We start from the raw sequence: 24,941 nt of genomic DNA, 5'->3' as shown, positions 1-24,941 counted from the left end.
GAGGTGTGTGTGTAGGAGAGAGATTCTTCAACTAAAGGTCTTTTGTTGCAGTGGCTGGCAAGCGTGTCGCTAAACTAGGCTTGTATCTTAAGATCAAATTGAATTTACAGCATTGGCTCCAGATACATCCGACACTCCAGAGATTGTTGTCTCGCGACAATGTTCTAGGTTGTGAGGTTTTTGCTCATCATTTGGTTTGTCGAGTATCCAAGCAGCTTTTATCTGATTTCGCCGTGCTTTGAATTACTGCCTTTCATTTTTCAGTGCGATGGAAAAGAACAATAACTTCCTGAAGGAACTGATTTCAGGGTCTAGTTTGCCTAGCTAGTCAATAAAAACTGTATTAGTTACCTCACATGGCCAGCGCTTGTAGGTCTGAGGAAAATCATTGCTACTTTCTGTCTGTTTCTCCTATAAACATTCCTATCAATTCCACCTCTCACAGCTTTCTGGGGTCAAGCATTCAATACCTTCACCAACCCCTACGTGAAGAAATGCTTCTAAGTTGGCAGACTGCTACGAATCCAGAAAATCTCCTGTCGCCCTGGGCTGACCAGTTCAGCAATGCAATTTGAGCTCGCTCGCAATTTAAAAACACTTTGGAGGGGTATAGGAGAGGTGGAGACACCTTGTCGAGAAATGTTGTCGAACCCAGATTTGTGGCTCATGAACAACAGTGTGAACCACAACAGTCGAAAATGAACCGAGTCACAGAATTTCATTTATAAGCATGTCATACTTTGTTAAAACAAAGTTGCAGGCATGTTAAGCAACAATGGTGTGAGTACGTCATATAAAGATGTATCATACAAAGGTGCACGTTACCTAGTTTGGTAACGTGCATGGCATAAACATCATGGCCAGAATCAGCCTCATCTCGCGACCAATAAATCTTGAAACGTGTGTCAAAACAATGGTCAGCAACAACAAAATAATCTATAGTCGCCTGTGTTTGTTTGTGTGTGTGTGTTTGTGTTTCTCTTCTTATCTGTTCAACCAGAGCCAGATGTGAGTGATTGATTGAGTCATTCTGGGAGAAATAAAGGGACTCCCGCCCCCCCCCCCCCCCCCCCCACCCCGACGTCAAACGTTTGACCTTTTTCTCCTGGTTTATATTTGCTCCTCATCCAAAATTTGCCCTTCCAAGTCCTGCTGATGAGCCAGGCCGGGCCGCGGTGCTGTCACCAGCAGTGCCCTGGAATACTGTGGACTCGCCTGGCTCAGGAACCGGACGAGGGATCATCACAAAGGCTGGCTCGATTCCCGCATTCTGCTGTCGAACACGTCACCTTGGAGCCAGTTCAACTCCGAGGAGACCTCGCTTAACAACCCCCCCCCCCCACCGCCCCCTCCCGCCCGGAGGATAGCATCCAAAATATTTGTCCAAAATACACCCCCGAAACGTCAAGTAAATGTATTAGTCATCTCATTGTTTTGTGGAACGATTGCTGGCGCAAAATGTGTTTGTCTCCAACATTCATGTCACTTCTAATTAACCTCACTCTGTGAAGCACCTTGAGGTGTTTGGTTTGCGTGCAAGACACTCTGCAAATGAAACTGTTTGAACTTCACTCAAGGCCATCTGATAAGCACGTCTCTTTGGTTCACTGAATCGCCCTCTAAAAATTTCTTGTGATGCACCGTGTGGTTTTTCTCACTTTTAACACGTTTTGGCGATTACTTGAAAAAACATTTTTTTCCCCCAAGAGACACTCAGTTGTCAGACGTCACCGACTTGTGCTCTCTGTCTCTCCGCTTGAGACAAAGTTGTAAAGTTTCAAGAAAAGCAGCATGTTTTAAGGTTCTCTGTATACCCTGTGGGAGGCTGTTCTGGGTTGTGTAACATTTTCTTCATTCCTGACTTGTGCAAAAATGTATGTTATGTTGTGCAGTGGCAGATCAGATAAATACCCAAAGCTGTGAACGTTTTGCTTGCTCGATTTGCTGATCAGTTTCTTATTATTCATCAGTTTTTAATTCAGGCTCAAGGCTGTTAAGGGACAAGTTAATAATAATCCACGTATTTGATATAGCGCCTTATCCTGTCGTTGAGAGCTTGCCGTCGAGAGCAGTGTCTGGCAAGCTTTCCCGCTGCTAACCCAGCAAGGACCACAAGGACTGTTAGGGCTTTGGCTTGTAGAGTTAACAGGAGCTGAGTGAGAGGATTCCCTGGATCCAATGACTGGTCTGCCCTTCCAAGTCCTGTCGATGGGCTGTGCTGTCGTCAGCAGTGTCCTGGAGCTGCGGACCCGCCTGGCTCAGGAACTGAATTGCCGAGACCGCCACAGAGGGTTGGCTCAAATCTGTCGCCAAACATGTCACCTTGAGACCCTGCTTACCTCCCCCGCAAGAGGATAGACCTGTTAAACCAGTTAGACTCTACCTAACTCATTTTAAAAAAAACTTGATGCTCTCCCCAGCATGTTCCACACAATCATTAACCCCATCCTTGTTGGGTTCCATCGGCTACGAGTACACCCTGAATTGGTTTCACGACTCTTGCCCTGATCTTCAAACCTCTTCACATTTCGTGTCTTTACTCCTGGTTCTTTGTACTCTGGTGAATCATTCGTTCCTGACCCCCGCCATCTCTGGCTAGACCTTAAGCTTCTCTGCCCCTGTTCTCTGATCTCCCAAAACCACATTCACTTTGTGCCTTCAAAAAAACCTTCTTATAAGTGAAGTCCTAATTTAGCGTATCGGTTAGAACGCTCGTCTCGCAAGCGAGAGGACCCGGGTCCAATTCCCAGGTCAGGTGAAACCTTAGGCAAGTTTTCTTGCTCCACACGCCTCCGTTTAACTAGCAGTAAATAGGAACTCGAATGTTAGTCGACTAGCGGATCGCTTTCCGTAGGAAACAATCCCTCAAAATATATATCCACAACTGTTTGTGAGACACGGCTGTGGGCAATTGGCTGTGTTCAGAAATTTCTTTTAATTAAAGTTGCTAACCCAATTCTATACATAGTTTACTGGCCTGTAATCTAATCCGATATTTCCCTTTAATCGATTTGATGCAATTTTGTTGAACCAAAGCTGTTGGGTCTGTTTTGACGGCTACGTGACCATACACAGGTTGCCTTGTTGTTTGGGCTGTGCCTTGGCATCCACACACTGAATGTTAAACTCTTAAATGGCATGTGATTTTCCTGCTTGCATGATATGTTTCTCTCTCTGGGTCTGTAAAGTAATTGGACAAAGAAGTGTAGTAGTAAAAAGCATGAGTGAGATAATGGTTTTCACTCAGATCTTCATCGCAGTTTAAAGGCTCCCCTGTCTGGGTGGGGTTGCGTTACAAAGACAAGGAGGTAATTAGACTTGTGGCTGTGGATTTTATTTTGGTTTTTAAATCCACTGGGGAATCTAGCCCCAAGGTGTTGCCAAAGAGATGAAGTTCTCTTTGGCAACACCTTGGGGGCATTTTAAGAGGTTTTTGAATTTTTTATTTGCTCTTTGTATCTGAAAGCAGGTAGCAGCTTCCCCTTCATTGTTCTCAGCCATTTGTAATGAATAATAATAATAATAATAATCCTTGCATTCGATACTCCTCAAAGCGCTTCATATAATATATTATAAAATGGATTGACTGTGGGCCAAACACAGTAGCCAATTGCGCACAGCAGTGTCCCACAAACAGTCGTGGAGTGAGTGACTCCTTTTGATGAATTATTACCCGGAGAAGCGATCCGCCAATCGACTAACAACTGGGTTCCTACTTAACGCTCGGTAATCAGAGGCGTGTGTGCGGATTAAGGAAATTTACCTAAGGTTTTGCCCTGCCCAGGAATCAAAACCAGGCCCTCTTGCTTATAAGGCGAGCGCTCTAACCACTACACTACCGGAACTAAGTAAAAGAGTTAGATGTGAAACAGGTTTTTGTTTTTTAAAAAAAAGAGAGGAAGAAAAGTAAATAACCGAGTCTGGTTTGTTTTGGGACAGGGCTCGTCATCGATGGGAAGGAATCCAAGTCGGAAAAGCTCTCCCATATCGGAGAAGGGGAGGAAAACCAAGATGACGATGATGACGAAGAGGAAGAGGAAGGCGGAGGAGGAGAGACGGAGGAGCAGTCCGGCAACGAGAGTGAAATGAACGAGCATGAAGAAGAGGTGGGGTGTTTAAAGGAGTGATGTGATGTTTTTTTTGGTCTTTAGGATGTCTGATACACGTGGATGGATAATAATAATCTTTGCATTTGATATAACGCCTTACCACGTCATCGAGACGTCTCAAAGTGCTTCACAGAATATACTGTAGAGTGATTATGAATTTTGTGGGCGAAATGACCATACAAGCACATATATATGCCACCGTTGTCTGAAATGGAATTCGCCCTCTCACTCTCATCTCTTTTTACTTTACTCATTGAGCACTTTTGAGACATCCTCTCAATGTGTAAGGCACTATATAAATATCAATTGTATTGTTATAGATTCATATCTTTTCTTTTTATCACCTGCAGACAATGGAAACTACAAAAAAAAACTTGTAAATTAGTTCTTGGAGAACTTACGATGTGTGTGGTTCGAAAGATTAGTCTTCATGGGAAGAATATGAGAGGTATTGTCTTGCCAGCCAGGCAGGACAGAAAGTGCATGATGCTGATGGGAGGCAAACTACAGTCATTCTGTTACAGTCATAATCCTTCAGCCCCTCCCCACTCCAAAAATTAATAATAGTAATTTGGTCACTCAATCCATGACTGTTTATGGGTCACTTCTGTGTGCAATTGGCTGCCGCGTTTCGCCCACAAAACGCGCAGTCAGTCCACTTTACAGTATATTCTGTGAAGCGCTTTGAGACGTCTCGAAGACTTGATATGGCGCTGTATCAAATGCAAGGATTATTATTATTATGGATGCTTTTGGATCTATCACAGTAGCCGTTTCATACACGGCAGTTTAGAAGCATAGTCTTTCCGTAAATCTTTCTTTGCTAATCGGGGAAGGTGGTTATTCTTATTCTTCGTAATAAATGAGAAACGGCTATTATTTTTGTAAGGATGCTTCTGAGAACGAGGAGGAAGAGGAGGAGGAGGAGGAAGAGAATACCGATTATATGACCGACTCCAATAAAGAAAATGAAACCGATGAAGATAATAACGTAAGTTTACAACGTCGCTACATTTGACGGCAATTCCCTTTGAAGCTCTTTTGAGTCCTTTCAACTTTATGGAGTGAGCGACCTATTTTATCTGGGGGATTTGTTGGCCAGGACGCCGGGAGAGAAAGAAAGAGAGAGCGAGAGGAACTCCCTTCTCTTCGAATAGGAAACATCTACCTGAACAGGACACAGGCGAGGAGTGAGGTTTAACATATATTTGCAGACAAATGCACGCGGCCAGTTTGCGCGTATCAACGGTCCCAAAACCGGCCATGACGCGAACGACCAATTTTATCGGCTCCAGGTGAAACTCGTATTCGCTCACCGGGTCGATCCAAACAGTCAGGAGCGAACACTGAGTGTTCTGTTGTGATGTACAAGGTGCACATTCCTGCCTGTACTTGCCCACTGGCATCAGTGTGAGCAATCTAAGCTGTTAAAGGAAGCCAAAGCGATACTCCTGCACAAGAGGGCAGTAGAGACATCAGAGAAAGCTCAGGTGGCTGTTGGCAGACAAACAGGAAGCTTTTCACTGTGACCGACCCGATATGATTGAGGAATTTCGATCGGCGTAAACAGGGTATAGTTTGTCAAGATAAAGCAGGTATTCAGCAGTCGAAAATGGCAGACAATGTTATCAGCTTTTTTTTGGGGGGCACCAGAAGAACGTTGTATTCTTTGAGACTGAGGCGTGCAGTATTTCCCGGTTGATTTGAGTATTTGCTGTGATTCAATGCACGTCTTCCATCAAGGAATTTTTTTTTTTTTGCCCAGCCGGGAGTCCTGGCACAAGCGAAAACCCATCACCGTTGCTTAAGAGTCTAAAAACCAAGCTGAGAATTCCATGCATCCCACCTACACATGGAAGTCCCAGCGATAGATTGTTGGAATGGAATGTGCACACTCTCCCTGGAGGGATGCATCCCGTTACCTAATTCCGGAAAGTATTAGGGCCCAGGCAAGGCTTGGGGGGATCCCAGAGTGTACGTTGGGGGTAACTGCTGGAGTCTAACCAGCTAAAACTGCATAGCTCGGCATTGATAGCGCTGTCTGGCAAACTGTCCCGCCGCTTGTCCAGCTAGGACCACCCTCCCCGTTAGTTAGGGCTTTGGCTGTGGGGTTAACAGGAGCTGAGGGAGAGGATTCCCTGCCCCAGTGTCTGGTCGTCCCTTCCAGGTCCAGCCGATAGGCCAGACTGTGCTGCCGTCAGCAGTGAATGCCCTGGGATACTGCGGCCCCACCTGGCTTAGGATTCAGGAACTTGATTCCACAGTAAAATCACGGACGCAGACAGTTGAATTCATGGCTTTGCTACTCGTCACCCAAGGATATTGATCGCTTGCCATTGATTGAACCGCTGCTATAAAGGGCAATGATTAGGAACACCTAGAAGTGAATTTCAGATGTCAACCTTACTCGGCTTGTAGTATTTTTGTATCTGTCTGTGTTGCTGTTTCCAAGGTAAATATATGATTGAGGTAGTCAACATGGATGCCATTGTGGTTCAGCAAGTGACTCTACCTCTAGGGCACAAAGACATTTTACCAAGCCCCCTCCTCTCCCCTTCGTCTGCCTGTTCAGATGACATGAAAGATCCCATAGCACTATTTGAGGCTGTATGTGGGACGTTGCTTTGTCCAAATCGGCTGGCAGGTTCACCTACAAATGCTGACACTGTAAAATTGCTGCAAAGCTCTTTGAGTTTTCCTCCTGACATGAAAGGCCTTATTTCAAACCATTATTTCGGATTAGCCGGGTTTATAGAATCATGAAATCTTACAGCACAGAAAGAGGCCATTCAGCCCTTCGTGCCAGTGTCGGCTCTTTGAAAGAGCTGAGCTGTTCAACTAGTCTCACTCGGCCGCTCTTAACCCCATAGCTCTGCATTTTTTTCCTTTTCAAGTACATATCCAATGCCCTTTTGAAAGCCATTATCGGATTTTGGTTCCACCACCCTTTCAGGCAGTGCATTCCAGATCGTAACAACTCTCTGGGTTCCTTTATTTAGAGAAAAGATGAATAGACAGTAAATGTGTTTTCTTGTCTCTTGGTGCAGGAGGTAATGATGAAGGGTGGAGGGCTCAAGCGGCTGCCTTGTGCCGAAGATGAAGAATTTATTCAGGCTTTGGATAAAATGATGCTTGAAAATCTGCAGGTAACGTTTAAATGTCAAAAAATGTTATCGGGTGATGCCAAATTTTCCCCAAGTGGCGCCAAATTTTCCCCAAATGGGGCCAAATTTTCTCCAAATGGCTCCAAATCAGCATCACATCAAAATTGTTCCTCCAAATTGCGTGCACATGTGAAAGTTTTTTTTTGTTGTGTATTGTACGTACGATCTCCTGACTAAATGAAAACGGCTGCTTGCACGACTGGATTGCGACGTAAAGAGGATATCTTTTTTTTTAGTAACATGAGAAATTGCTGGCTCAGAGATGCAGGTCTTACGTTCCAGTCCCTACAATTTAACCAATTGCATTGCTTTGCCTGGGCTACATGTGAGGCGTCCTTTTCTATAGACCTCATTTAACTGAAGCTCAAGAAAAGTAATTATTGAGGAGGCTGAGTCGATGTCATAACATCAGTCGCTTGCAGATATGTTTTCTAAGTGGCTTTCTTTGATGCTTTTATTTCACATGAAAGATGCTGTGTGAATGCAATCGGTGGTGAGCATAGAATTCCAGCACCCTTTCACAACTCCACTCTAAAATCACAGCTGGCTGCCTTTTGGGTTCACAATTGACGGGACTTATGTAAACAGGTGGGAACGACTCAAACCGAGTTGCCAATAGTAATTTATTCCATGTGAATATTCTAAACGGAGAAAGGTGATCCAGTTTTATTTTTATTTTATTTAGTTCTTTCATTTTATTTTGCCTTCTTTCCTCCTGTATTTGTTCACTGATGCCCCGGTTCACAATACACAAATTCACGACAAAGTGCGGGGCCACTGAGCTACTGAAGGAATAGTCGTTACAGTCTTCAACAACACTTCAGCAGTTTCCAGCATGTTAGGGTAGATCCGAAAGCAACAACAATTGACATTTACACAGCGCCTTTCACGTCGGGAGGACGTCTCAAGGCCCTGGAGAGTCAGGGATTTGGACCCGAGAAGGGATTTGGGATCAGGAGGGGTGGAGGCCCAGGTGGGTAGGGGGTAGGAGGGTGACCGAAGGCGCAGTCGAAGAGGAGACGAGGGAGGGGGCGAGGCTAAGGGATTGTGGCATGGAGTTCCAGAGGGTGGGGGCAGAGAGGCTGAAAGCCTGACCGCTGAAGTTGTGGTGGGCCGGGCAGGGGCTTGGAGCAGGCCGGAGCCCACTGAGCGGAGGAAGCAGGAGCGAGATGGCAGTCGAACTAAAATTGGAAACATCATACTAGTCTTACTTCTGAAGTACATTGCCCGGCTGTAGGTAGATGTACATGGTTGGCCTTTTGCAGGCTTGGGAGGCTGAGCTCCTCAAGCTGTGGCCACTCGGCTCAATCAGTTTCTGTTGGTGTTTATACTCCACACAAGTCTTCACTGATTCCTCACTCCCTCCCACACCCTTCTGTTCCCCTCTCCCTCATGTGAAAGTCTACCTTTCTCTTGAATGCAAATTCTGTTGGAACAAATGAAACAATAGTAATGGAAGCAAAGCACATTGGTTTCAACTTTGTAGTCTCGATGTTGCTCAGTCAAGTCAAGTCACGTATCTTTCTTGTTTCTATCTCATGATATGCGACGATGGAATGAAACATTGAACATTTTGATGAGGTAGAGCCTTGTTATAACACATGATTGGGATCCTGAAAGCTATAGCGAGTCGCCATAGCTGGTTTCACTGTGAATAGTCGACCAGCTTGCTTTTTTTTAAAAAGAAAAGTGCCAACTTCCTGTCATTGGATCGCTGCCAATGTCAATCTCTGCTTTGCATAGGAGCAGTAAATAGTAAGCGGTGTTGGCCGTGACCTAATGACCCAGATGTTAGCCATTTTAGTGCAAAACCCCAATGGGCCAGGGATGTGATCGAAACCTATATTTAATGGATTGTGGGGGAAGGAACTTAGTTTGTTGTTTTGCCAATTGTAAGTGGGATAAAAGTTATGATAACGCCTTGGATTGAGTAATGTCTTACATGATTTTTGTGTCATAATTATAGCTTGAATGCCTTGTTCATTACCCTTGAATGAATATCAAGCATGCAGATATTTTGATCCAATATCATTGCACAATTAATCTTAAGGGGGAAATTGTGTGTGTGTGTTCTATCAAATCCGTGGTCATAAGTAGATCCGTTCCGACCATCCTGTGAGACATGGATAGTTAGTTTGCCTATGAAGAGTGTTGGAACCATAGCAATTACAGCACAGAAGAAGGCCATTAGGTCCATCCTATCTATGCTGGCTCTTGTAAAGAGCAATCGTTCCAGTCACATTTGCCTACCGACCCCCCCCCACCACCCCCACCCCCATATCGCTTGCTTCATTCAAGGCCCATCTCAAAACCCTCCTCTTAGACCTCGCCTTCGACCACCCTCCTACCCCTACCATCCTAGCCCTCCACCCTTCCTGAGCCTGACCCCCCCCCCCAGTTTGGATCGAAATCCCTGACTGTGCAGTGCCTTGAGAAGACTTCCCGACGTGAAAGGCGCCGCGTAAATGTCATTTGTTGTTGTTGTTGTTGCATCCTCACTGACTGCGGAAAGAGGTTACAGCAACAACAAAATTACATTTGTATAGCGCCTTTCACGTCGGGAGGACATCCCAAGACTCTGGATTATTAATACGGTTATTAATAAGTGCGAAATTGAATGTAATTTACAGAAGTGCCTGATGGATTACGATGCTAGGGCAGGGATTACAGTCTTCCCTCTCCCTCGACGATTGTGTCACCATCTGCAGAGGTAACAACCAAAATCATTGCTTCTTGTTGTACAGCAGCGGAGCGGTGAGTCGGTCAAGGTGCACCAGCTGGACGTAGCCATTCCCCTGCAGCTGAAGAGCCAGCTGAAGAAAGGCCCCCCACCTCCAGGAGGGGGAGAGGGGGATTCCGAAACCTCGGAGACCATGCAGTTCGTGATGCTGACCAGGAAGGGCAACAAGCAGCAGGTACTGTCAGCGCGGGCAGCGTCTCAGAGCGCTTAACAGTGGCTGAGCCGGGGGGTGGGGAGGGAGAGTGGGGGGAGGTGAACGTAAATAGGGTCGCAAAGGAAGATTTTTCAGGTGACTTGAAAAAGGGAGAGAGAGGGAGCAAGGCGGAGGGATTGAGGGAGAGAGAGGCAGAGGCAGGGCAACAGCGAGAGAAATGTTTCACACAAAGCTCTGGGGTGCTACCCCATTTGAAGGGCACTATATAAATGCAAGCTGTTGGTAGTATTGTAGCTCTGATATGATATAATAATCCTTACATTTGGTATAGTGCGCCTTCATGCCAGATCGACGCACAGGATATAATAATAATACTCGCATTTGATACAGCACCTTATCACGTCTTCGAGACGTCTCAAAGCGCTTCACAGAATATACTGTAAAGTGAATTGACTGTGTATTTTGTGGGCGAAACAGTAACTATCTTTGGCAAAGCTTTTGAGACATTTCAACGCAATAAAGGATCCTGACAATTTTAAGCTATTTTTTTTCTTATAGAAAGGTACACACAAGCAGAAAAAGAACAGCTTAAATGCCTTTCATCGAGTCACTCACTCCTAATCCTCTCCCCTTCCACACCCCTCTCCATCTTTGTATAAGGGGAAAAGCTCCTCGGGTAGCAATTCTTAACAACAAAAAAAGGTTGTGTGAATCATTGAGTGAAGGTTCAGGTGGCACGACCTCTTTACACCCAGGATAAACCAAAGCAGTGTTTTATATTTTCTGTATTGGGTGGAACCGTAACAAAGAAAAGTATGTCGTTTAATTTGCGCTTGAGGTTTTGCAGTTAGTGAAGCCGGGCTGTGTTCTGACTGACAGACCTTTCACTATTTTCTGAGAGGGTGGGTTCTCTCTGGTGAAAAAATATGTACATTCCTGTGAAAACACAGGTTCTTCTAGATCGGCAAATGGCAAGCCTCTTGAGGTATGCGAAGGTGCTTAATAACTTTGAACCCGACAGAACAAGGGTGGGTTTGTCAGTGGAGGGAAAGGCTCTCACAATTTATTTTACTTCTGCTTCTCGCTCGCCACTGGAAAATAAGGACTGCTTCTTGGGTTTTACTGTGGAAAATGCAATATAAAACCCAGCCCCACGAAAGAGGACACAGTGGAGTGTTTGCTTTCCATGGTGTTAGTGTTAATGATGCTGTGCCAGATGGCAACATTAGATACACAGTCAATCCACTTTACAGTGTATTCCGTGAAGCGCTTTGGTTTGATTCCCGGGCCAGTCAGGGCAAAACCTTAGGCACGTTTCCTTACTCCCCACACACGCCACTGTTTACCTCGCTACAAGTAGGAATCCGGTTGTTGGTCGATTGGCAGCTCGCTTTCTGGGGATCCCTTAAAAAATGATAATAATATATTGGTGACTTCAGTCCACGACTGTTTGTGGGACGCCACTGCTGCAATTGGCTGCCGCGTTTCCCCCACAAAATATACAGTCAATTCACTAAGTATGAACACAGTTGTTAGTCGATTGGCGGATTGCTTTCTTGGGGTAATAACCCCTTCAAAAAATAATAATAATTTGGTTTTGTCAATCCATGCATCCACAGTTGCACACTCCACCTCGCTAAGCCGGTTAGGAACCCAGGCCCTCGTATCCCCTCTGCCCTCCCTCATCCCAACTCTGCCCCCCCCCCATGATCGGGTCTGATCCCTGACTGTTCAGCGCCTTGGGACGTCCTCCCGACGTGAAAGGCGCTTTATAAATGTAGTTTTCTTCGTGTCGTTGATTGTGAGTGGGACGTTGCTGTGCACTGTTGGCTGCTACATTTTGCCCACAAAATACACAGTTGATTCACTTTACAATATATTCTATGAAGCGCTTTGAAATGTCTCGAAGACGTGATCAGGCTCTATATCAAATGCAAGGATTATTATTATTATTATTATTGAGATACTCGTTCTACACAGTGTTGGTTTTGTGTGGGCCAGCAGTGGATGAACTGCAGGTGGCCTCGGTACTTGTCAGCTCAGTGCTTTTGACTCACAGTGCGATGGAGAAATCCACCAGGAATTCTCCAGTTATTTTTATTCGAAGGCATTGTAGATCAAGTGTGTAGAGTTAGGATCAGACAAATACACACAACAGAGGAACAGAGGCTTACGGTTGAAGGAGCAAACACCAACAAGAAACAATGGACTGAATGGCCTACTGTGCCTTTAATAATAATAATAATAATAATAATCCTTACATTTGATATCACCTCTTCGAGACGTCTCAAAACCCTTCACAGAATATACTATAAAGTGAATCAACTGCATTATTTTCTATGGTTCTTGAAGACGAGTTCCATCCCCTTTCCCCCAAGGTTAAAGAACTGTTGTCAACACCCTACCTGCCAGTCCCTCAACCTTTGATATCAAACGTGGTGGGAGAATAGAATAAACTCTTGAAACTTGAATGCATTGGTTTTTTTTCCTTGTGGACACTAGATAGGGTATTAAAGGTTGGGTTATTGCTGGATTTCTGATGATTGTATTTATTTGCTCCGCTCAGTTTAAGATCCTGAATGTACCGATGAACTCCCAGCTCGCCGCAAACCACTGGAACCAGCAGCAGGCGGAGCAGGAGGAGAGAATGCGCATGAAGAAGCTAACGCTGGACATCAATGAGCGTCAGGAACAGGAAGATTATCAGGGTGAGTGGCTGGACGTGGAGCTCGGAAATGCAAACGGAGGCCTGTAGCTCAGTAGTCTCAGCGCTGTGCGCAATTGGCTGCCGCGTTTCGCCCACAAAACTGTACAGTCAGTTCACTTCACAGTATATTCTGTGAAGCGCTTTGAGACGTCTCAAAGACGTGATAAGGCGCTACATCAAATGCAAGGATTATTTATTTTTATTATTACAATAGGCTGCAACTTGATGCAGGTTTCATTTTATGGACGCTCAAACCATTGCCTCATAACAGGGTGTGACTGTATTGTGATCATGGTGATCAACGCGTTTCCTTTTGTTTTACATTGAAAGATATGTTTTCGTCATTTTATGTGGGAGGTGTATGTGAAAGGGGGGTGGGTAGGAAGGGAGAGAGAGAGAGAGAATAAAATGATCGATAAAGAGTTACTGCCAATCTTTGGAAGTCTGGAACCACAATGTAAGTAAATGGTATAAGTTGAGAGAATCGTTTGTGTCCCAAGAAAGGGGTTAATGGATTTTGCTGGGTTGAGATGCGGGAGGTCGTTGTGTAGCTTCAACTAAAGCCATTCATACCCTCCAGTCATGGGCGAAGAGCAGCAAACGTTGCATTTCGGGTTCTTGTTTTTGACTTCCGTGTGTGGCATCAAAAGCCATCAAGTAAGTCAGTTGCAGTCAGTTCAGTTCAATTCAGTCACGTCTCCTATTCTTCCTCTCCCTTAGAAAAAAAATGTTCCTTCTTCCACCCTTGCCCCATCCGGGGGTGTGGAAGAGCGCGCGATCTATTCCAATACACTGGAATTTCCACATGTAGTTGGGATGTCCGGGATTCTCAGTTTGGTTGAGAGACCCTTGAGGAACGGTGATGGGTTTCCTCACGGGTCACGACACCCTGCTGACCAAAACAAAACGGGGGTGGGGGAACAAGCTACATTTTTATTACTCGGCTAAATAATACTAATAGTAATTATAAGATCAATATCATGATAATAATCTTGCTTTTGGCAGAGGGCCCTTTGCGTTGGGAGGACGTCCCAAAGCCCTTCATGGGAGCGACTGGGAAGTAGAGTGACAACAACAGCGACAACTTGAGTTTATTTAGCACCCCTTATACAAGGTAGTGTCCCGGAGCACGTAGAGTGGCATACAGGAATAGGAGGGAGGAGGCCATTCAACCCCTCAAGCCTGTTCTGCCTTTCTATTCTATAAGATCTTGGGTGATCTGTACCTCAACACCAATTACCTGCCTTTGCCCCGTATCCCTTGATCCCCTGACCTCACAAACATCTGTCCACCTCAGTCTTGAAAATGTGGATGGATCCAGCCATAATCCACAGCCTTTTGGGGGGAGGGAGAGAGTTCCAGATTCCCACCACCCTTTGGGCTGAAAAACTGTCTCCTGATTTCACTCCTAAAAGGCTTATTAAACGACTGTATATTTCGTGAGCCAATAAATACTAAACACCGGGACCTTCCTTCTTCACAGAGATGTTACAGTCGTTGGCTCAGCGACCGGCTCCAGCGAACACCAATCGGGAGCGACGGCCTCGATACCAGCATCCTAAAGGAGCACCGAACGCTGATCTTATCTTCAAGACTGGGGGAAGGTAAGGCTGACTGTCAGTGAACGCGAGGGGCTCTTTTAAGATTCTGAAGGGAATAGATAACGTAGACCATGATACGCTGTTTTGTCTTGCGCTGAACAGTAGAACCAGAGGATACGGCCTGTGATTGAAGAGGGTGGGGGGTAGATTCGGAACAAATCTGCAGAAAAATAACAACTGGCGCTTATATAGCGCCCTCCACGCAGGGTAGTGACTCAGAGCGCTTAAAGAAACATTGCTCACTGCAGTGAGCGAGTAGCAAACGTATGGAACAGGCTCCCTGGGGAGACGGTGATAGCAGAAAATGGCATTTGTTTCAAGAACAAATGAGATAGATTTCCACTGGAAAATAATATCTGGGGATACAGTGTATAGTTTGGGGGCACGACATGTCAAGCGACAGCCAGGATGGTGGAAGGCGAACTCGATGGACCTTGGTCTTGTTTTGCCCAGCAATTTTTTTATGTTCTTGTAACATTACAGCAGTAATTTGACTTTCAAATGGCTTTGTTCCTTTGGTAAATAAAGCTCTTTTTGTTTTTGTGGTTTCACAAAGTGTTTAGGTTGAAAACTAAACAAAAGCAACCTGTCCCACGAGACTGGAATGTCCCTGGATGTGTTGACGGTGTAAGGGCAATGAGTTCCTTTGGTCGCATTAGGAAAGGCCAGGCTGCCTTGGGACCTTGACGTACACTTGGATCGTCTCGATAATAATAATCCTTGCATTTGATACAGCGCCTTATCAGGTCTTCGAGACGTCTCAAAGCGCTTCACAGAATATACTGTAAAGTGAATTGACTGTATATTTTGTGGGCGAAACACGGAGGCCAATTGCGCACAGCAGTGCCTCACAAACAGTTGTGGATTGAGTGACTCCATTATTATAATTTTTTTAAAAAGGGATAATTACACCCAGAAAACGATCCGCCAATCAACTAACAACCGGGTGCCTACTTACCGCTAGGTAAACAGGAGTAAGGAAACTTGCATAAGGTTTCGCCCCGCCAGGGAATCAAACCCAGGTCCTCGCGCTCGAAATAGTTTTGCTGAAGATTTTGGACGTCGCCTAGCTAGATTGTGTCTGAACAGGGAATCCATCTTAGTTAGTTGTGGTGCCTTATGCTCCAGTCTTAAAAGCACAAATGTATTGGGTGTGTGTCAGCCCACACACACACACACACACACACACACACACAATAGAGTGACTCTTTTTAGTCACCGGATCCACAGCTGTTCTCTTATGTCAGCAATGACTCCGGTTCGGAATCTCTGCAGCCGAGACTCGAATTGTCTTAAAATATAAAGCCGTTTCCGCCATGTGGGCGGGGATCCAAATCAAAGGATTGCTTTGACATTATTTATGCGGCGTGCCTTTAATCTGATCCCTTGCCTCACTAAAGATTCTGATCTGAATAAAAACATCCCTTGTCGATAGGTCTTAAGGAAGTTAGCGTATTTGTGCAAGTTTGCTTTTTGGCGCATTGTGCGTTCTCCAAACCAAACAAGCAAACTTAGACCCACCGGTTAGATTTGGCAACCGAACCATCAGAGGCCATTGTTCTGAAGTGCAGGATATCCATTCGGACTTTCGCAGAGAAATTCTATCGTCTTTAACGATTTTGTTGGGAAGAATTTTGGAGGCACAGCAGAGTCCTGTAGCTTAGTGGTTAGAGCGCTCGCTTCACGAGCGAGAGGACCTGGGTTCGATTCCCGGGCAGGTTGAAACATTAGCCAGGTTTTCTTATTCCACGTGCCTCTGTTTACCGAGCAGTAAGTAGGTTATCAGTCGATTGGCGGATTGCTTTTCCAGGGGTAATAATCCCTTTAAAAAATTTAAAATAAAGTAATTTGGTCACTCAATCCACGACTGTTTGTGGGGACGCTGCCGAGCGCAAATCGGCTGCTGCGTTTCATCCGCAAAGTATTCAGTCAATTCACTTTACGGTATATTCTGTGAAACGCTTTGAGACGTCTCGAAAACCTGATAACACTTTATATTAAATTTAAGGATTATTATTATCAATAGATATATTTACAGCGCGGACTAAGGCCATTTGGGTCTGATCTGGCTGGATCTTTCTGGTATTTTCTTTTGTTCGGTTTCTATTTTGAAGCTGAACAGCTTTGTTTACGTGGGCTGTGGAAATAGAAATCGCCCGAATGTGTGGAGGTATTGTTCTTCTTGTATCTTGTTACATGATTTGCAAGACATCAAAACTACCTTTAGAATCAATGAATGTTAAATAATATCCTTGCATTGGATACAGGACCTTTCACGTCTGGACACCTACAAGCGCTTCACAGGATATACTGTAAAGGGTGTAGCGTCTGTGCATTTTTACAGGCGGAACGCACCAGCTAATTTGCGCACAGCAATGTCCCATAAATAGCTGTGCTTAGATGTTTTCCTTTGAAGGAGGTTCCTTCTGGCCATCAGGTCTATGTTGTCTCTCTGAAAGAGCTATCCGTCGAGTCCCATTTTCCTGCCATTTCCCCCCGTACGTGATATTACAGAACAACTTATAATATTAATAATAATTCTTGCATTTAATACAGCGCCCTATCACGTTGTCAAGACGTCTCAAAGCAATTCACTTCAAAGTGGTGAGACTGTATTTTGGAGGGGATATGTGGCAGCTAATTGCGTACAGCACAGACTCGTGGATTGAGTGACCATATTATTATTATTTTTGGATGGATTATTACCCCCAGAAACTGAGTCGCCAGTTGACTGACAACCGGGTTCCTACTTACTGCTAGGTAAACAGAGGCACGTGGAGTAAGGAACCTTTTTGCCCTGCTGGGGAATCGAACCCAGATTGCCTCGCTTGTGAAGCGAGTGCTGTCACCACTGAGCTACAGGACTCCGTGGAACTTGCATTTATGTAGCATCCTTCACAGAGGGTAGTGTCTCAGAGCGATGCGAAAAGGTATTGGGATGAGCAGGAAAGTGGGAATAGATCAGGGGCTAAAATCAGACAGAGTTTCCATTCACTCCTGATCACTGGGACCTCAGTCGGAATGTGTATGTGTTGGACATTGGGAGAAGGACAGGTGACTTGTGTGAGTTTCCTCATCAGTCTCGATGTACTGCACCATTGGAATGTAGAAAACGAAACGTGTTTTGGCAGTTTCAACAAAAGTCATAATAAAATGTAGTTTTGCCTCTTTTGCCGAAGTTCACAGGCGTTCATCACAAAAACCTACTCTCTCTGCTGTTGACTTTTCCCGGAGTCCTGGGTTCTTGGAACCGGCAATGGCGTTAATAAGTAACTGCGTCTACTGATCACATGGGAACGTCTGTGAAAGAGGCAACTGTTTAGCAAACATACCTGAGCATTGACTGAGCAAGTTCAGCCGGTGTTCGCAGCTCCCCAGTGCAAAGCTGCAGGATATTGAACCGGCCAAGAGTAGCAGACCTCCTTAAAGTAGGACACCTCCTTAAATCGCACCCAGTTTAAATCGTTGGGTTTTAAATTCTGCAAAAGATTTCAAACACGTTCCTAGACGTGTCAATAGTATCCATCTTGGCTGAGCGGGTGACCGTAATCGGTTTCAGCTTATTTGTACGTGTGCGAGTGTTGAGCATTACACTCGTTTGCCAACAGATAGTCACTACACTTCATGGTAAACTCCATCTATGCCCAGTGCAGGTGGACGTTAAAGATCCCATGAAACTAAAAGGCGATTTCTCCCGGTCTGGTGGCCGACAATCCTCCAGATATAATTGATCATCCAATCCAAATCCTCACTCTCTCTCTCCCTCAATCCCTCCGCCGTGCCCCATCGCTCCCCCTTTTTCAAGTCCCGCCTGAAAACCCTTCTTTTCGTGCTTACAGTCACTTTCCCCTCTCCCCCCCCCCCCCCCCCGGCTCGGAGTCAGGCTCCGCCACTGTTAAGCGCTCTGAGGCACCGCTCTGCAAGCGCAAGCTGCTGTCTCACTCTAAAAAGAAAAAAACACCGTCTTAAAAGGTAATGTTTTTATTGTCGTGCAATCGGCTGCCGGGCTTTGTGGGGATCGATTGCCGCAAAGCCTGGGCAGCCCCGAATGGGACGTGTGACAATGGGCAAGAAGCTGACTGGCGGTGAGAGCTGACATCTGTGACTGACTCAGTTGTGGTGACTGCCTTTGTTGCGAGGTGCTGGAGGGTTGTAACCTATGTAACCTGTGATTTACCCTTAACCAAGTAGCTGGGAGCGGGTTGGGTTCAGTGGCTTAACAAATATTTGGATGTTGGGAGCGCTATAAATCACTCCGTTTTCATTCTCTGCCTTTGTACTCGTCACTGTAGGGCCACCTTTTTCTTGACAAAACTCTGTTGAAGAAAGGCGTCGTTGCACTTTTAACATATATTTTGCCTCCTTCAAGGCCCGTCTCAAGAACCTCTTCTCCGACCCCGCTTCTTTCGCCCTCCTAAACCCCCCCCCAACCCCCCCCCCCACCTGCTCGCCAGCCCCGTCCTCCAGCTCGGGTCCAAATCGTCGACTTGGAGACGTTCTCCCGACGTGAAAGGCGCTGTGTAACTGTCACTTGTTGGTGTATTTTAATCTAATATACGAAGTGTTAATAGTTCCGAGGGATTTTCCATTGTTTGTTCTGTTGTGGCAACTTAATCGGTTATAGCTCCGAGAGGACATAAATATTTGATTTGATTCTGTTATATACACACACACACATACACACACACGCAGAGCACATGCACACCCGCAGAGCACATGCACAGCCGCACACGTGTGCACACGCACGCAAACCCACACAGAACCTACTTGTACCTTAGGACAATAGCCGTCAGTAATTACAATCCTACCAAATATGTCACAAACTCTGACCCGTGGGCTCAGACGAGTTCTACCTGACTGTCCACGTTTCAACTGCAAATGGATAATCATTACAGCTGAGAGCATGTTTGTGAGAGCATTTATATCGGGCCCTCACCCCACATAAATGCAAGTTGTTGTTGTTAATAATGCCTTGAACAAATAAATAAATACATACATACATACATAATAATTTGGTCACAATCGGCTGCCGTGTTTTGCCCACAAAAATAGAGTCAATCCACTTTACAGTGCGTCCTGCGAAGCGCTTGGAGACATCTCAACGACGTGATAAGGCGCTGTATCCAATATCAAAAGCGAGGAATTCACTTCACTGTATATTCTGTGAAGCGCTTTGAGACGTCTCGAAGACGTGAAAAGGCACTACATCAAATGCAAGGATTATTCTTGTTAATGTTGATAATATTCTCATCAGTAGTTTCGTTGAGTGATAATCCCCTCCGCTGTCGATGCCGGACGTTAACTGTTTTCTCTCCATTTGCAGGCGACGTTGATGAGAGTGCTCGGGAGCACTTTGACTTGCCCTCTGTACCTCTGATCTCCAGGGTAACTGGGCCCTCCATGCAGAGCAGTGGATACATCTATCTCACCATGGCTGTCTAGGGATCAGCACACGTGCCTGGTACGACCCAGGCCTTGGGCAGATATGCCAGCCTCCGACGACAGCGCAAAGCGGCTGGCAGGCTAAACAAAACAACAACAAAAAAAGAATTGATCACGCGTCTACAAACAACAACAAAAAAACACTCGACGGAGTGTTAAATCTTTTCCATCTCTTGTGAGGGGGAGGGGGGGGGGAGGAGGGAGAAAACCCGATGTTAGAAAGAGTCCGAAACAGCGAGGTGAGCCGACACGTCGGCAAGTACATGTCTTTTAAAAAAAAAAAGAATAACGAGATCCTTCTCGGGGAGGAGAGCGGGTGCGCGCGTTTCATTTAAGAACGGGGATCACTTCTTGAGGTGATGACGCTTTGGCTTTTTATTCATCCAAAATCTTCTGGAGGAGTGGGGTGGGGGGGGGGGGGGGTTTCATGATTTTTTTTTTTAATTTTGTGTGACTGTAAACGTTCTCGGGAAGGAGATTGCAATCCGGCGCAATGCGAGGGACCGGGGGGGAGTTAGTGTCCGCTCGGAGTGTGTGTTTGTGTGTGCGCCCGTCCACAGGACAGACCGAGCAGCGGCAATGGTTTTCACGGCGGGAGGGGGTGCGAGGGAGAGGTGTGCGTTTGTGTGTGGGGAAAAAAAATCTCTCTTTCCCCCCCCCCCCCCCCACCACCCCAGAAAAACGCATCCTCGTCGGAACATGCGCCTCACTTGTGGATTCGGGGGCGAACCAGCGTTAAACCCATTTGTCTCCCGTCCCCTTCTTTTTTTCCCCCCTCGCCGCCCCCACCTCAAAAAAAAAAATAATCCTCTCCTTTCCACTTCTGGGTACATTTTAAACATCAATAGATTTTCTGCTGCCGCTCAGAAAGGTAGAGTAAAGTGCCAGGGTTTGCAGAAGCACAAGAGATGTGGGGCTTGCTTTTTACTTGCCTCCCCCCCCCCACCCCCCCAAACACCTCTTAAATCAACAAAAAAAAAGGCCATCGATTCAACAAAAACACACACACCCCTTGGCTTCCAGCGGGAATAAGAGAAGGCGAGCGATAGATTACAGAAGCAGCTATTTCTAGTTTTGATTTTACATTGGGGTTTTTTTGGAAACCTTTTCAGGATGTTCGTGAAGTTCTCGGAACTTTGTTCTTTCCAGTTTTGTGGCGGTAGCAGGAGAAGGCATCACTTGGGGAGGGGAGGGAAGGAGCTCAAGCATTTGTTTTCTTTTTTGATATTTACATGACTTTTTTACCCCCCCCACCCTCTCTTTTTTCCTCTCTCGGCTCCGAAATTGTCATCTGATAATTTATTAGTACGACTGCGTTTGTCATGAAGCCCATCTGCTTACGCACGCGCGCGTTCGAAGGTACCTATCGTGCGTACCGCCATGATGTGCCCCCCCCCCCCCCCCCAGTTTTAGCAGTTTCACACCCAGTCGCACTCACGGTCCTTTTCGGTTTTCGAGCTTACCATTGTTTGTGTTTTTCTTCTGTTCCGGGTAACTGCTCGTACAAGACTTAGCGAAGAGCTAAGTGTAGAAGTGTATTATTGCACACCGCACGGTCTCATTCATCATTTACTAAACCTTTGGTTGTTGCCAATCTTGCAGTAAAAAAAAAGTTGTTGAACTCCTACTTCTCGGGCTCTGATCGAACTTTTCTTTGTGTCGAACTTGTAAATGCAAGTTGCCGTGCCCCCCAGCAACGTAAGTCGTATCAGTTGGGACCAGACATTTAATAGGGACTATGCCATGTTATGTCAAACTTAGAAAATAACCTCTTGAGCGGGACTTGGGCAGATGTACGACTTAGGCGATCAGACGATTTACACTTATCAAACTTAGGTGAGTCTTACTGTACCAGCAAAACAAATGTGGTGGATCATGAGCGAAGAGGCCTGTTGGGTCACTCCATCTAAAGGTGTCTCCTCGTCCCTCACCCGAGTCCCCTCACCGCCATACAAATGCCCTAGAACCTCCCTATCTTGTTGATCTCCCACTCCTCTGCCCGCTCCCCCGCTGCGGGGCGAAACCTCAGGCAAGTTTCCTTACTCCACACGCGCGCACGCACACGCCTCTGTTTACCCAGCAGTAAAGTAGGAACCCGGTTGTTAGTCGACTGGCGGATCGCTTTCCGGGGTGGGGTGGGGGGTAATAATCCCTCCAAAGAAAATGTGTTCACTCAATCCACGACCGTGTGGGACACTGCGTAATTTGCTGCCGCGTCTCGTCCACAGAATATTCAGTGAATGCACAGTATATTCTGAGAAGCGCTTTGAGACGTCTCGATTAAATGCAAGGATTATTACCATTAAATGTATTTCAACCTCAGGAGGTAAAGAGGTGGCAACAGCAGTGAGAAAACAAGGGAGACAAGACGGCAAAGGGACCAACAAGGAATCTTCCAGTCATTGTGCTTTGAAGTAAATACTTTAGAGGGCGATTCAATCCATTCGGGACTCCAATAACGACCTGTAAAGAATTCGACTCGGGTTATCCCGGTTGTTTGTAGATTTTATCAAGAGTATCGAATGGGATCTGCAAAGTCATCCTTACATGTGCGTGTGTTTTTTTTTTAAACTGTATTTTGTGGGCAGCCTGTTCCTGCGTTCGCTGTGGCCGTCGTGAAACGGTTAAGTTTTCGTATCGCATCTACGCGAGGGAAAGGCGTGGAGTGTGGGGTGGCATCCAATCTGCATCGGGGCCTTTCTGATCCACAGTCATATAGGTTAGAGCCGGTTACCAAGTCTTTCATTCACTAATCGGTTCATCACTGGTTATCAATATAAATTGCCAGTTTATTATTCATCCTGTGTAGCTCTTCGCGACAGTCACCCAACGTGATAACGATGCCTTATCAAAAGGCGAGGATTATTGCCACGTCCAGCTTTTCAGGGAGTTTGTCTCTCAGTATCCTGGCCAACAACCTGCCCCCCGCCCCAAATAAAAATTGGTCACTCACACCGTGGCTGTTTGTGGGACACTGCTGTGCGCAATGCTGTGGGAAATGGGGTGGTGAGGTTCCAGTCTGGTGAGGGTGGGGGGCGGGGGGGGTGAGGGTGAGGGTGGGGGCTGGAAAGCTGAACGTGACGATAATCCTCGCCGTTTGATAAGGCATCTTTATCGCGTTGGGTGAATGTCTCGGAAGAGCTGCACAGGATTTAAAACCTGCAATTTATATTGATTACCAGTGATAAACCTGAAATAAACTGATTAGCGATTGAAAGACTTAGCAACTGACTCTAATCTATATGACTGTGGATCAGAAAGCCCCGATGCAGATTGGATGCCACCGCACATTCCACGCCTTTCTCTCGCGTAGATATGATATGAAATCTTAACCGTTTCACGACCTTTGGACGGCCACAGCAAACATAGGAGCAGGAGGAGGCCATTCTGCCATTCTATTAGATCGTGGCTGAGATTCGTTCCCCAACTCCATTTACCCACCTTTGCTCCATATCCTTTGATACCCAAAAGCCTTGTGCCATTATCCCGTTCCGTTCTCCCTTTCTCTTGTGTGTAAACCCTGTCCATCTTCTGTAGCCGTCTTCAGAGTCTGGTTTCTGAGCGAGACGGGTCTACAGTAGTCCAGGGCAATGCTGGTGTCAGACAGACCAGCCCAGCCTGGCTTGTCGGCGGGACTCAAAGTGGGCATTGGTGAGCAGGGATTTGTTCCCACTTGGCTCCTGATGGCCTCACAAGCCAAAGCCCTAACTTGGTGACACCATTGGGAAGATCCCCAGACTGGACAAGGGAGGGAGGCATATTACAGAGATGGAGTGAGAGAGAGAAAGAGAGAGATCAGGGTGGATATGGTGGCAGGGCCAGATATTGGGGAAGACGGGATGGAGGCGGAGGAATTAAGGAAGGGAGTATCGAGGGATAAAGAGCAAAAGGGGGTAAATGCATCTGGGACTGGGTCAAGTGCTCTGGGACCCTACCGTGTGTGAGGGGCACTATATAAATGCAAGTTGTTGTGAATGGAGTTGAGGTACAGATCAGCCATGATCTAATAGAATGGCAGAACAGGCTCAACGGGCTGAATGGCCTCCTCCTGTTCCTATGTTCAAAGTCAGCAGGGACCTGACCGGCTTAGCTGTGGAGAGGCCTGGGTTTGGGACCTGAGTCTCCGGTGCCATTTGGTTTAATATTAAACCAGGAAGAGGCAAAATTCAAGGTCTGTGTTGTCATCGGGCAGTTTTCTGATAACCCGTCACTCCACTCCTCCCTCAGTTAATGGTTAGAAGAGGAGGAGCCGCTCGGGAATCTCTTACTAATCCTTGCGATCGCCAGCCGTGGAAATCTACAGTGAGGAGGAAAGCCTTTCAGCTCACACCCGGCTCTGAGAGCAAAGCGTTCATTCAAGCCCCCTGCCCGATCCCCACGCTCCTCAGTCACAGCAATAATAATAATAATAATAATAATAATCCTTGGATTTGATACGGCCCCTCACCAAACCTGTCGAGACGTTTCAAAACGCTTCACAGGATGAACTGTAAAGTGCAGTTGACTGTGTAGTTTGTGGGCGAAACGCAGCAGCGGCCAATTTGCGCACCGCAGCGTCCCCCACAAACAGCCGTGGAGCGAGTGACCGATTTTAACCCGGGGCGGGGGGGGGATTTCTGGCCAGGACACCGGGAAAGAGAAACCCCCTTCTTGTTTCAAACAGAGCCGCGGGATCTTTAGTGCCCACCTTGACCCAACAACCTTCTGACTCTGAGGCGAGAGAGAGAGAGCTCCCACTGTGCCAGGCCGACACGCTGTCGTGGTTTTATTATTATTATTATTATTATTATTGTAAGTGTGGTATCGAACCATGAAAATCTCACTGTCGGCAGTAACTGTTTTTATACAGAAGTCATTTCACTTTAATGTACACAATGGCAAATACATTCTTCCACCAAACAACCATCAACATCCCTTCACAGTCTTTTCACAAGAGAATATCTCCCCCAATGGAGTTTGTTCTATGGCTATGTTCAACGTACCGAACTGCTCTAGGGTTTGAAAGAAATAAAAGTTATATAAAA

The 24,941-nt window shown here is 46.1% G+C and overlaps 1 protein-coding gene across 3 annotated transcripts in view; it reads left to right on the top strand.

Annotated features, from left to right (window-relative positions):
- upf2 (UPF2 regulator of nonsense mediated mRNA decay) overlaps positions 1-20,167 on the top strand; it is a 45,749-nt gene extending 25,582 nt beyond the window's left edge. For 2 of the 3 annotated variants that reach the window (XM_042335281.1, XM_042335283.1), the window contains exons 16-22: positions 3,940-4,106; positions 4,999-5,100; positions 7,157-7,255; positions 10,018-10,188; positions 12,734-12,875; positions 14,358-14,478; positions 19,799-20,167. In XM_042335281.1, the coding sequence (XP_042191215.1) occupies positions 3,940-4,106; positions 4,999-5,100; positions 7,157-7,255; positions 10,018-10,188; positions 12,734-12,875; positions 14,358-14,478; positions 19,799-19,808 (812 nt within the window). In that variant the 3' untranslated portion in view covers positions 19,809-20,167. Of the gene's footprint in view, positions 1-3,939; positions 4,107-4,998; positions 5,101-7,156; positions 7,256-10,017; positions 10,189-12,733; positions 12,876-14,357; positions 14,483-19,798 lie in introns of those variants that run through there. The other variant, XM_042335282.1, reaches the window with a different exon arrangement.
- Positions 20,168-24,941: the final 4,774 nt, after the last annotated feature.

The sequence above is a fragment of the Callorhinchus milii genome, unplaced genomic scaffold, assembly GCF_018977255.1.
Source record: "Callorhinchus milii isolate IMCB2004 unplaced genomic scaffold, IMCB_Cmil_1.0 Scaffold5, whole genome shotgun sequence".
NCBI classification, from domain to species: domain Eukaryota; kingdom Metazoa; phylum Chordata; class Chondrichthyes; order Chimaeriformes; family Callorhinchidae; genus Callorhinchus; species Callorhinchus milii.
This window is presented reverse-complemented; position numbering and strand designations above follow the sequence as displayed.